Here is a 13,929-nt window from a genome sequence, read left to right as displayed (position 1 = left end):
GGTTGTTTTAAAATAAGGAGCAATATAGAAAGGAACCAGTAAGGAGAGAGAAAAGCGAAGAAAGTTACGAATATTTTTGGTAAGATAGGTTAAAAGAGAATAATTTTGCATGAAAAAAGTCTCATATGGTTAATTTTTTGTTCTAAAGTAAAATGTCTAGTTATTTAAGAAAGTACAGAGAAAAGCAAAAAGTCCAAGCATTTCATAAACAGTCTAAGTCATAATAAGGTTTGTGAAAAGAAACCCTATGAAATAAATTTTGTATATGATCAAGTTGGCTATAATTAAAAGGAAATTATAAGTCTTTCTAAAGATTGAGATTTGATATTAAAAATACACTAATAACAAACAAAAAATTTGGTCCCCTATGTTAGAACAACAAAGTTTGCTTAAAATATTGCTTTGCTTTTAATAAAATTAAAAGAGATACCGATTTTTAATTCTGAAATCTCTTTCTTTTTAAAACTTTTTTTTTTTGAGATGGAGTCTTGCTCTGTTGCCCAGGCTAGAGTACAGTGGTGCAATTTCGGCTCACTGTAACCTCTGCCTTCTGGGTTCAAGCGATTCTCCTGCCTCAGCCTCCCGAGTATCTGAGACTACAGGCACATGCCACCACGCCTGGTTAATTTTTTGTGTATTTTTAGTAGAGACAGAGTTTCACCATGTTGACCAGGCTGGTCTCAAATTTCTGACTTCAGGTGATCCGCCTGCCTTGGCCCCCCACAGTGCTGGGATTACAGGTGTTAGCCACGGCGCCTGGCCCAAAACTTATTTTTATTAAGATAATTCCTGTATCATCTTTATTAAGTTTTTGATTATTCAAGAAAACTGAGCTTTAAAAGGGCTAAGATTTTTACATCCATGTAACTTTCTGTATTGCTTTTGAAGTCTTTTGATTATAACTCTGGTTAAATGAATAATTATTATTTTACAATGATCTGTGATTCCATTTTGATCAAGTGTTTTATACCTTTCTACATCTTTGGCAGGTTTCTCCAAGATCAAAATCCTAAATTGTTTTTTTGGCCTAAAATTTACTTTGCTATTTTCCAGTTGGACTTCTGAGGGACCTCAAAGAATGTATCTCTCCTCTTGCAGAGATATTAAATGATTAGACTGATTTGGTAAATTGTATGGGAGAAACTGTCAAATGATACATAATATTAGATCTTCTTTCAGTTACACTTATGAGTATGTTATTGATAAAATGTTCCCCTAATTATATAAATTTATAAAAATCTGTTATCAGTCATAATTTTGATTAAGTCTTTTCTAAAGTAATATTTGTATAGATATGTTATGAATGTGAATATCCTAAAGATTATATGACATTTGTAAAAATCTAATAGTTTTAATGGGACACTATCAGTCGTGATTCTGCTTGTTATCTTAAAATGCTGCAGGTAATCAAAATATCTAAATTTCCTTGTCAATTGGGTACTTCTATTAGATTTTAACCATGGCTATTCTAAGTTTTTGACATCCATAGTTATTGTTTTAACATTTTCTCTACAAGCATTTGAAGTCAACTATAATCCAAAATTGCTTTTTTATGGAAAAGGCTCTGACAAGTACTCTTGAACACAGGTTTCTGAGAACTTTGGAGATCATATAGTTAGACTAGATAAAGCTTCCAGAACTCTAATGAAAAACTGATGTCTTCATGAAGATTGCTAACCCAACACCAGCAAAATAAGAATTACATGAGACTAAATTGATGGAGGAATAAAGTGACTTTTATGACTTTTTGTTTGAAACATTGCAGATTCTTTTTATATTTTGTTTTCAAAAGTGAAGAAAACTTCTCTTTCTTTTAAGTTACTTATATCTGACAGCACTTAGGTAAAGTAGACTTTTGTGAGCAAAACCAAAAAAGTTACTTTTCTCTCTCTACATGAATTCGCCATAATTTGGAAACTATTCATAAACATTCTTATGACAATGGTTATTTGCATAAGTCCAATAATAATCTGTTTCTTTTGTAACAGGACAGATTGGAAACACTGATTATTTTACCAAGGCTTTGACTAGAGTGTCATATTTTCAAGTATGACGAGATTGTTTTGAGGGATTGAGATTGGCTTTGTAGAGCCGATAGACATGGAAGAAGACTGACCTGGTACCTTGTCTACACGGTTCCCTCATACAATTTTTTAAAAATTATATTTACTTAGAAGCATTCAGAATGTCAACAAAACAGCTGCAACTGTTTTTTTTTTTGTTTTTTTTTTTTTTTGCAATTACAGAGTGGTATTCAGTTAACAGAACAACAATTGTTTTGTATAAGCTGCATCAGAGACAACTGAATGTGAAAAAACTACCATCCTCATATATAACTAATTTGTGCTGTGCGCTAACAAGAACCTGCTTTAAATTTCCATGCCAATTTACAACTCCCATACTGTACCAGGCAAAGGTTAGTGGCTATTGAAAATACCACCAGGACAGGGCTATCTAAAGACACATTCGGTAGTGTTTACACAAAAAAACACAGTGTACAGTTTAAAAACAAATCTTACACAGTCTTACATTTAACTTTTTTTCTTTAAAAGGAATGAGTTGTGTACAGGCTGCTTAAATGCTTTATAGACAAGAAAAAAACTGCACTGGAATCAACTTATTTATCACCATCTTTTTCATTTTCCTCCTCTTGTTCATCCTCTTCATCTTCTTCCTCTTCCTTCTTTTTCTTGCTTTTTTCAGCCTTGACAACTCTCTTTTTTGCCGAATTAGGCTTTCCTTTAGCTCGATATGCAGCAATGTCCTTTTTGTATTTTTCCTTCAGCTTTGCAGCCTTCTTTTCATAAAACTGCTTGTCAGCTGCAGCAGTGTTATTCCACATCTCTGCCAGTTTCTTCACAACATCATCAATGGACAGGCCAGGATGTTCTCCTTTGATTTTTGGGCGATACTCAGAGCAGAACAGGAAAAAGGCCAAAGGAGGCCTCTTGGGTGCATTGGGATCCTTGAACTTTTTTTTCTCCCCTTTAGAAGGGATATAGGTTTTCATTTCTCTTTCATAATGGGCCTTGTCCGCCTTTGCCATAGCTTCAAATTTTCCTTTCTCTTTAGCAAAAATGGTCTTCCACATCTCTGAGCACTTCTTTAAAAACTCTGAGAGGTTGACTGAAGCATCTGGGTTCTTCTTCTTATGCACCGCCTGACAAGTTTGCACAAAAAATGCATATGATGACATTTCGCCTCTCAGCTTCTTAGAATCTCCTTTGCCCATGTTTAGTTATTTTTCCTCGGTAAGGTACAGAGTCACCCAGTGCCCGTCCAGCTCTCACTTGCGCCAGCACTGTCTCTATGGAGCTCAATGTACTGCAATCCCTTGTAGGTTTTTTGACCTCGTGTTAAGTAATGTCCCTTCCCAACAGGCCCAGAAACCTTGAGGTATTTGGGGGACTTCAAGAAAGGAGGAATTTACCCAATTCTTACAAGTAGCACAGGCACAATCTGATGATAAATCCTTGGCTTGGCTTTCTAGCCTGAAGAAGCTTTTAAAAGTCTAATCTAAAATGTCTAATGAAAAAGTTCCAGCAAAGCCAACTTAAAAGGACCCTATATGGGCAATCACTATTCCTGTTGCCTTTTATATAAATAATCAGGTCAAGTACAATAAGACTAAAACTTCTATTGCAAATAAAATTGGCCTATGCTTTTTCTTTGGCAGAAAAGGGAGATCGAAGAGAGAAAAAATATCTTTCAGAAGAAAATTATAGCATAGTTGTTATTAGATTCTAGCCCAGACTATTGTTTTTGAGTTTCAAAAATTATTATTTGCTTGCAATTTGGACTTAATTATTTCCTGGCTATAATAAGTCTCCAAAGAAGAACCTGGATTTAATTTTCTTTCTTAGTTGGCTCCATAATGGAACAGGTTTTTTTTCCCCATTCTTGTACACAAATTCTCTTTTTGATTATAATTTTTGTGTGCATTATATTTCAGCTATTCAAATTATTAATGCTATGGATCACTCATTGTTTTACTTCTTCCAAGAAAATTATGAAATTCTGAAAACTAGAGATAATTCAACAAGCAACAGCAACTATACATTGATGGCTTGTTCATTTGGTTACTCTTAGGACTAATTTCTTTCTATTGTGTTTTCAAGTTGTTATGATTATAACATTAGATTGGTGCAAAAAAGTAATTGCGGTTTTCACCATTACTTCTGATGGCGAAAACCGCAACTACTTTTTTGCCCCAACCTAATAATAAACATAGTTTATTTTCTTGGCTATTAAGTCACTCATGATTTGCATTGTGCTTGCTTTAGATCCATGGCTAAGGCCAAAATACTGATTTCCCGGTGAGATGATTTATCATTCAGGAGAATAGCATGTAGCTGTGTGTCATGACCTACCTCATCTTGTCAGTGAACTGGCCTGGTTGCAATAACAAGGTTTTATTTCCCCACCGAGGGACATGATGACCTCCTGGAATAAGCCTTCCCATTGACAAGGAATGAAGAACATCTACCCCCTTAACCTAGCAGATTGATCAGCAGTGCTTCCATGGGAAGATTTTTTTTTTAATCGAAAAGGGAATGTGATAATCTACAGGTCACATTTGGCAGTTTAGTTTAAAAGTAAACAGACTTTCCAATTAACCCACCTTGGGAAAGTCTTGTGATTCATGGTGAAATCTTGTCCCTGAATCTTATCATGAGTCTCTCAAATTGTTGACACAGTGATTAATGCATAACCCAGTGACCCTGAAAAGGACACTGATTTATTTCTGGATCTTAGAGTTTTACTGATTATTTTGCATGGAGACATTTGAGCCTGCATGTTGCGATCTGTATCCAATGATTGTAACTTCTGTATTGTACCCTTCAATGAGAAAGGACAGCTCTGGTGTGAGGAGTCCCTCTCCCTTCTCCTAAACTCCCCTAGAAAACAAGGGTTTCCAACTCCCGGGGTAAGGACCTGTACGAACCCATGGCCTGTTAGGAAATGGGCCACACGGCAGAAGGTTAGTGGTGGGTGAGTGAGTGAAGCTTCATCTGTATTTACAGCAGCTCCCCATTGCTCGCATTGCTGCCTGAGCTCCACCTCCTGGCAGATCAGCAGCAGCATTAAATTCTCATAGGAGCACAAATCCTGTTGTAAATTCCACATGCGAGGGATTCAGGCTGCGTGCTTCATTTGAGAATCTAATGCCTGGTGATCTGTCCCTGTCTCCCGTCACCCCTAGATGGGAACGTTTAGTTGCAGAAAAACAAGCCCAGGGCTCCCACTGATTCTACTTGATGGTGAGTTGTATAATTATTTCATTATTTCATTATCTATTACAATGTGATAATAATAGAAATAAAGTGCAGGATAAATTTAATGTGCTTGAAACATCCCAAAATCATCCTGCCCCCAACCCCATCCCAGTCTGTGGAAAAACTGTCTTCCACAAAATTGGTCCCTGGTACCAAAAAGTTTGGGGACCTCTGCTATAAAAGCATTTCAACTTGTGGCCAGTGCGGTGGCTCACACCTGTAATCCCAGCACTTTGGGAGGCTGAGGCAGGCGGAACACGAGGTCAGGAGTTCAAGACCAGGCTGACCAGCATGACGAAACCCTGTCCCTACTAAAAATACAGAAATTAGCCAGGCATGGTGGCACACAACTTTAGTCCCAGCTACTTGGGAGGCTGAGGCAGGAGAATTGCCTGAATCCAGCAGGTGGAGGTTGCAGTGAGCCAAGATCGTGCCACTGGACTCTAGCCTGGGCAGTGGAGCGAGACTCCATCTCAAAAAAAAAAAAAAAAAAAAAAAAAGGCATTTCAATTTGTAAAAAACTCCAAACACTCCCAACTTTGTTGGTGTGTTTTATTGAGTCACTCCTCACATTTGGCTTTCGATAAATCATTGTCAGATTATTTCTTCCTGGCCAGCACTGTGGCTCATGCCTGTAATCCTAGCACTTTGGGAGGCTGAGTAGGGAGGATCACTTCAGCTCAGGAGTTCAAGACAAGCTCGGGCAACATAGTGAGACCCTGGCTCTACAACAAATTAAAAAAATTAGCTGATGTGGTGGCATGCACCTGTAGTCCTGGCTATTTGGGAGGCTGAGGTGGGAGGATCACTTAAGCCCAGCAGGTTGAGGCTGCAGTGAGCTGTGATTGTGTCACTGCATTCTAGCCTGGGTGACACAGCAAGATCCTGTCTCAAAAAATTTATTTATTCCTAAACAGCCTTAATTTTGGTTGATAATGGAGCCTGTGGAATCAGGTTTGTACATCATTGAGCACCAGTCAAGAAGTGAGAGCAAACATGCCTCGTCAGTTGCCAAGCGGTGATGGTTTTTGTCCTAACCAGCTCAGCACACTGAGCCTAAACCTCCCTCAAGAGTGGCAATAGGGGCTTCATAAGAGACTCACTTTTCCTGTGTGTGTTCCTCTGCAGAACTAATGACAGAGTCCACACCTCGAACTCACCAGCTTGGCTCAGTCTGTTCCTTCTGGCTGACTGAGCTCCGTCTGCACCTTGGAGCGGATATTTGGGATTTTCCTTTCCATTCACACCACCTACTTGAAAATGCTTTTATTTTCTGACATTTGATCCTTCTCCCTAATCAGCAGGCCAGCCCTGCCCATTACTACTTCCAGTTCTTGTCTCTGGAGGCCTCGGTGATCTAGAGCTCAGCCTCCCACACTCACTTTCTAAGGGAAATGAGGAAATTTGAAGATTTCTACTGAAACAAAAGGATGCTTTTGCACGGAGACACCCAATCCCAGACCCAGGTACCTGGCTTGCATCTGCTCATCACACACAGCAACATACTCCAACTGAGACTGAGCACGCTTCGGGGAAAGGCAGTAATGACATAGTGTGCCTGGAGAAAGGCCTGACTTATTTTGGGGTCATAGTCGGAAATTTATACTTACACAAGGGTCAACTAAGGTATTGTTGTGGGACTTCAGTATTCTCTGTTGAAAAAAACAGAAAGATTGGTACAAATTGAGTGTGATTTTTCATTAACCCCACATTCGAACAGACTTCTTTATTTTTAAGAGATTCATGCCACAGCCCTTCTTTTGTTTCATGTCTGCTTTTATGGGCCTGTACATCTAACTGAAGAATAAAAAAGCACTAAATTATGTGTCAGTGACAGTTTGGCCCAATGCAAGTGCCATTTCCTGGCTGTCACACCCAAGGCAGGCCTTCGTGAAGCCACTCAGGGAGACTGAGCTGGAGCAACTCTAACGGTCCTCCTAGTTCAAGGGGCCTGCAGGCATGTTTGTCTAAATTTGGAAGTGTCCAGGTGCAGTGGATTATGCCTGTAATCCCAGCACTTTGGGAGGCTGAGGAGGGCAGATCACAAGGTCAAGAGATTGAGTCCATCCTGGCCAACATGGTGAAACCCCCTCACTACTAAAAATACAAAAATTAGCTGGGTGTGGTGGCGTGCACCTGTAGTCCCAGCTACTTGGGAGGCTGAGGGAGGAGAATTGCTTGAACCCGGCGGGGTGGAGGTTGCAGTGAGCTGAGATTGCACCATTGCACTCTAGCCTGGTGACAGAGCTAGACTCTGTAAAAAAAAAAAAAAAAAAAAAGGAAGTGTCATTCCATCCAGAGAAGCTGCAAAGGGAATCGGCCGACTCTTCCTCCACAGCTCCCAGTGACCATAGGGCCCAGAGTCCTGGACGCCATGCAGGTGTCCCAGGAATAACTCCACCCCTTTCTGCAGCTCTCCAGGAACACATCTTTGAAGACAAAATGCCTCCAAGATCCCCAGTACTGTAGCTCTTCTGAAGGTAAGCACCTCTCCATTTTCTCCTGAATCTTAAGAGCTTGCTTTGACCTAGGGTATCTGTGGAATGAAACAATGACTGCTTAAGCTTTTATCTGTAGCTCAGGGCAGAGAGGCCTTAGACAAACCACTCAGTGGGATCCAAGGCATGATGATAGAAGAGGTGGCCATATTACCACCTGCCAGAAGCAATCTGGGCCTTTTGGTTAAGATAAAGTATAGCAGCTTAGTGGCCTAGAATCTCCCACTCCATCCCATTAGTTATTCACCCAGGTAAGACAATGAGGTTGACAGAATCCTTAAGGTTCATCCTTTTGGCCTCCTTTGTTTTGCATTATTTCATTGGCCAAGCCCATCACCTGGAGCTTTGCAGTGGCTCCACAGTTGTTTGTTTAATGGATACATAAGTGCATGAACAAATGAACACAATTGTCACTTGGGAGAAGAGGTTTCTTAGCAGCCAGTAAATGATTAGCTTGGACTTTTATATCTTATTATCCTGGGGTATCTCAGCTATCACCAGCAAGTTTAACAAAAAACTTATAAGCAGGAAAGCTGGCAACAATAGCACTTACCACGTGGTGCTGAGAGTGACACAAGCATTAGAAACCAAGGGGAGAGGAGGGAAGATAGACCCTCCGGGGAGATCCTCTGAGAACTGAGGCAATTTCACCTCTAGAGCTGTGGGCCCTCAGGGAATGGAGAGAGGAAGCCTGTGATGAAGGGATGGGAGATGGCCAGCTCAATTGATTAGCCCAGACTGCATCAGCCTTGACTGTCCGGCAGTGGGTAGACATGTTTGGTTTTAACAATTATATCAAATAATGTCTCTTTCTCCAGAAAACCCAGTGGATACAGAGCCTAGTCACTGAATCTCTAGTCGTAAAGCCAGTGGAGCAGGTAGCCCCAGGAGCCAGCTTTGTAAAGATTGTGACTTCCTGGTATCGCAGAAATATCCAAGGTCACCCATGTCAGAACTTAGGAAAATGGAAGTTCTTCCATCTCCTTCCTTCACCAGGTTTTCTCTTACACCCAGCCTTGGAGAGGCCATTTTTCCATAGAATACATATAGTATGAAGACCACTGGTGTATGAACTCCACATACTACCTCCACGGAGGGAGAATTCACCTTCACAGATAGAAGTGAGGTTTGTGCAGCCCTTTTGCTGGGGCCAAAGAGCCTCTCTACAAAGGAAAAGATTTTTCCAGGTCAGCAGCCTCACAGGGCAGTCTGCCTCCCACTCAAAAATTTTCACCTGGAGAACTGTGTGTGTGTGTGTGTGTGCGCGCGTGTGTGTGTGCGTGTGGTGGAGGTAAAAGATAAAAGAAAAGGAGAGAATGTTTTTTGTTGTTTGCTTCCCTGGGTGATATATGCCTATATATACATTTTAGGGGGAATTCTCCTTTAGGTCATGTGTAGTGACCATGGGATGTTTCTAGGGGAACTTTTGCTTCATATTAATTTCTAAAATATAGAATCCAGAAAAACCAGTGAAAAACAACCAGTGTTTATACTGAGGTTGCAAAGCCACACTGTTTTGTGCATTTCAAACTCATGCTTATTTTTCCAATGCCAGCCCTATCTTTTATATTTAAAGTATGGCGCCAGGCATGGTGGCTCATGCCTGTAATCCCAGCCTTTTGGGAGGCTGAGGCGGGCAAATCACATGAGGTCAGGAGTTTGAGACAAGCCTGGCCAACGTGGTGAAACCCCATCTCTATTAAAAATACAAAAAAATAGCTGGGCGTCATGCCACACGCCTGTAGTCCCAGCTACTGGGGAGGCTGAGGCACAAGAATCGCTTGAACCAGGGAGGTGAAGGTTGCAGTGAGCCTAGATCGCACCACTGCACTCCAGCTTGGGTGACAGAGCAAGACTCTTTCGCTTAAAAAAAAAAAATATGGCATTTAGCTCCTTTACTAAAAAACACATACAATTCAGTTCTGTCTTTTAATCTATTTCTGAGGATTGTTCCTACCTCTATCTCAAACGTTTTGATGCTCAAAGGAGCCCTGGACTTATACATTGAATCATGTTTGAAAGCAGCAACTGCAAAAGCATCATATTATAAAATCAAATTTTATGATGATGGGTCAATTTAAAAACTGTAAGGCCACAGAGATAGAAAATCAACAACATAATAGACGAGACATTGGCAGAAGATCACTTGATCATCACCTTTTTTCTTGTGCTTGGTGGTTCTGGCAGAAGTTTGTTCTAAAAAAGAAAAGAGATAAATGATTTGATGGGTTTTTGCTTTTATTTTGTGAGCTTAGCATTTCTGACTGCCTTCCAAATATTCTTACCTGGGTATCCCACTATTAACTCAAATTCAAGGTGTTTTCATGGGAATTACTTTTCATGATTCTCCAGGGATTAAAGGAAGCATTTCAATGCCTTCCTCTGGCCTCATGACTTCTACAATCAATCCAGAGAATGTAGCCACCTCATTACTCCCAACTTCTTGACATGTTGTGGAGCAGATTTGCATGCTGTCCTTTCTATATATGTAGAATGCCCCATTCTACATTTTTGCTAGTTGTTCATCTTTTTAGACCTAGCTCAGTGCAAGAGTTCCACAAAATCGTCCTCAACCTCAAAGCCAGAAATGACTTTCTCTTCTCCGATCTATTGTACCTCTTCCTGCAGGTGTCCCTTGTGAGAACGTTGACACCCTGTCCAGGCCTGTAATTATGAAAGCACAGGCTTCCTTCTGGGAAGGGGCTCACACTTTGTATACCCTCCATAGCTTTAGATGTTGGTTCAATAAGTATTTACTGAGCTCAGATCTTTCATTTGTGTAATAGTTATTTATTTATTTTTAGAGATGGGGTCTTGCTATGTTGCTCAGGCTGGAGTGCAGTGCAGTGCCTATTCACAGGTGCAATCCTACTGCTGATCAGCGGGAAAGTATTGACCTGCTCTGTTTCCAACCTGGACTGGTTCACCCCTCCTTAGGCACTCTGGTGGTCCCCTATGTTGATGCTGAACTTAGCATGGATACCTCATTGGCATAGTACACTAAGCCCAGAACCCCTGGGCTCAAGTGACCCTCCTGCTTCTGTCTTCTGAGCAACTGGGACTACAGACATGTGCCACTGTGCCTGGCGGATCTTTTTTTTTTTTATTGGTAGAGTGGCATGAGAAAGGACTATCTGTGGGTGTGCCACAGAAAGCACTGTATTTGGAGTCGAAAGACACAGTTCATCTGCAGCAAAGACCCTGTGCCTGCTTTGTAACATCAAGGGGTTCATATGAGAAGCAATGTTACTTTAAAATGCAATTTATTTATATTCTCTTACAAGAATAAATTTGAGGTGGCCTATCCAAAGAAATTTTGTTGAAATATTTTGTAATCCAGGAACTACATATATATATATGTTAAATATATATATGTGTGTGTGTGTATATTTAACATTTACCTCCCCCCCAAATTTAAGACCTCCCCTCCAACTTAAGTTACTTTCATGTGACCAAATTCCACAGTTTATTAATGGCAGAGTCAAGGCCACAATTTACTGTCCAACCTTCAAAAGCATAAGAAATAAAGTACTTAGAGGATTAAGCTGTAATATAAGCCAGCCAACGTAATGTTCAGGTGAGAATGTTAGTAATAACATATGCATCGAGACCTGGGCAGAGGAAGTCATGATGAATTTCTGGGCACTGAGAAATTCTGCTAAAGCTTGGTGTTAGTGAAGCATGACAGCTAAATCCTTGATTTCAGCCATTTGTCACTAGAATACCTCCATCAGGAATTTCAGGGTATATCCACCGCAGCGTATACTTAGCTTCCAGTTCTTGGATGCTCTGCGGTCTCCTTCAATTTCAAATTCCCTGGGAGTGAACCACTTTTTATCCTCACTCTGTATACACTTCTTTGAGGTTCCTGTAAGACCAAGGCAAGGTGAGCTCCCCAACTGTGAAAACACCTGAATTTGGCCTCCCCCCATGCTGGGTTCTGGAGCCACCCACTTTGGGCTTAGGATTGTAGCAGTAAAGTCTGAATTTTCCTGTCAGATATCAGGGGCTTCATACCCAGCCTGAAGGAACAGAGATGAAGGGGACTCTCTGTTGTGTGTGTACATTTCTTTGACTATCATGCAATGAGAAGAAATATTACTACCAACATTTACCTTTTCAACATATTTTGCTATATTCCAAAGGTGGGGGTGGGTGCAAAGAGTGGCCCTAAAGAGTGAGCAGAATTCTTCCTCTTGCCTTCTCTGAGACCTGATACAGAGTCAGCCTGAATTTCAGAGAGGTGGATGAAGGCACGAAGCCCTCTACCATGCTCTTGGGTCCCCAGGTGGCCATGTGGAAGCTGTTACTACAGCCACATCTGCCTTGTCTTGTACCATGTTGTACATGTGGTACAATCAATTATGTTTCACATTTTGAACTCATGGCTATTTTATATTAAAAGTCATTATGGAAATGTTATATAGTGGGAGAAGTTAAATTATGCTCATGCAGCATAGTCATGGGGCAAACATTTATATTTGTTGGTGCTCAAAGAACTGCGTCGTGGGGAGGTGTCAGCCATGACAGATGAACTTTAGTTCTGTAATTTAACAATTGTAACTTGCAAAGTATTTTATGTCTTTTTTATTTTTTTCTCATAATAATACAGTGAGGCAAGTTATATTATTGTTCTGATTTTGTAGAGAAGGAAGTTCAAGGTTAGAAAGACCGAGCACCTGGCTGTAGATGAATCAGACACTCTTGGTATAGCTGAAACTTGAATGCAGGTCTTCTGATTCTAAACCCTGTGATCTTACCATTTAGCAGAAGGCTATACAGATGTTATGGGAAATGGGGCTGTGAAAGTTACTGCTGAGATTCTCAGATGTGTACATTTTCCACCCAAGTACTGAGGTGCTTGCCCTTGTAGTGGGTGCTAGTTGGATGTCTTGAGGGCCTTTCACATAGGGTAAGAGGAGATGGCCTCATAGGTTAATGTTTTATGAATTTTAAAAGTGTGAAAATGTCATTGTTGTGCAAAACAGAGTTAACAGAGTGGCCTGAGACTTTCCTTAGAGGGCCTATATGCAAGGTTGGCCACTGGCATTTAGGAATTTGGATTTTAGGAGACTTCTATCATTCCCAGAACACACTGTGGGCTAAACTGTTCATAATAAACAATATGGATAAACATATTGTTTATCCATAAAGATAAAGCCTTTTAGAGATAAATCCCTCTTATTTATGGTTATAAACAAATGCAATTTATTTATATTCTCCTACAAGAATAAATCTGAGATAGCCTATCCAAAGAAATCTTGTGAAAATGTTGTGTAATCTGGGAACTACCTATCCTGATGTATTATTTTCAGACATATGTCAATCAATTGCATTTATCTATAACCATAAATGAAGAAGAGGGCTCACTGTGCCTAAACTGTTTGCACAAATGATATGGTTTATGCTGAACACCCGCTTTCCTTCTGGGAATCTGGAATTTTGGTATGTGCTAGGCAGAGGGCACCTATGTGACTGGTAAAAACCCTGGACTCCTAAACTCAGGCTGGTTTCCCTGGTAGACAACATTTTACATGTGTTGTCACAATTGGTTGCTGCAATAATTAAATGAGTCCTGCATGACTCCACTGGGAGAGGACTCCTGGAAGCTTGCTTTTGGTTGTCTCTGAATTTCACCCCATGTGCCTTTTCCCTATGGTATGTTTTGCATGCTTCACTCATAAACCCTAGCTGTAAATGTGATGATGTCCCAAGTCCTAGGAAAGCTCCTAGCAAATCATCAAGCCTGGGGCTGGTTTTGCAGAACCTCAAAGCAGGTGTCTACTCCTAAACAGTATGCTATCTGTGTGGATAATTTCCAGCTGAAAATCGTAGATGGACCAGTAAACTCACCTTGTTTGAATCGCTCCTTATATAGAGTGCCCTTCACCTTACCACAGGTCACAGGAAGTTCAGGTTGTTTAAAATTAATATTTTCATCTTTGGGAATTCTTGGACCTGCAAGGAAGCATTTTTTTTTCCATTCCATCTACTTTTACAACTGTGCATTGTCCCTCCTCACCTGTCTTGAGAGCTTTCTTTAATAATTCAAAATGTATTGGAGGGATTTCCCCCATGAATCAGTTACATTTCAAAGTCTTTCTTTCATGGCACATTAGATAGCTGTAGATACTGTTGTCCTCCACTCCACCCTC

General features: G+C 40.5%; 1 protein-coding gene across 4 annotated transcripts in view; it reads right to left on the bottom strand.

Annotated features, from left to right (window-relative positions):
• The window catches only part of SP100 (SP100 nuclear antigen), a 127,225-nt gene that overhangs the window by 23,679 nt on the left and 89,617 nt on the right, over positions 1–13,929 (bottom strand). For 3 of the 4 annotated variants that reach the window (XM_003274719.4, XM_030802389.1, XM_030802390.1), the window contains 4 exons: positions 13,628–13,732; positions 11,500–11,642; positions 9,932–9,970; positions 6,887–6,928 (listed from right to left, as the gene is read on the bottom strand). In XM_003274719.4, coding sequence (XP_003274767.2) covers positions 6,887–6,928; positions 9,932–9,970; positions 11,500–11,642; positions 13,628–13,732 — 329 coding nt within the window. Of the gene's footprint in view, positions 1–1,714; positions 3,161–6,886; positions 6,929–9,931; positions 9,971–11,499; positions 11,643–13,627; positions 13,733–13,929 lie in introns of those variants that run through there. The other variant, XM_012500602.2, reaches the window with a different exon arrangement.

The sequence above is a fragment of the Nomascus leucogenys genome, chromosome 22a (assembly GCF_006542625.1).
Source record: "Nomascus leucogenys isolate Asia chromosome 22a, Asia_NLE_v1, whole genome shotgun sequence".
Classification (NCBI taxonomy): Eukaryota; Metazoa; Chordata; class Mammalia; order Primates; family Hylobatidae; genus Nomascus; species Nomascus leucogenys.
The sequence above is the reverse complement of the archived record's forward strand: the minus strand, read 5'-3'. Positions and strand labels throughout refer to the sequence as shown.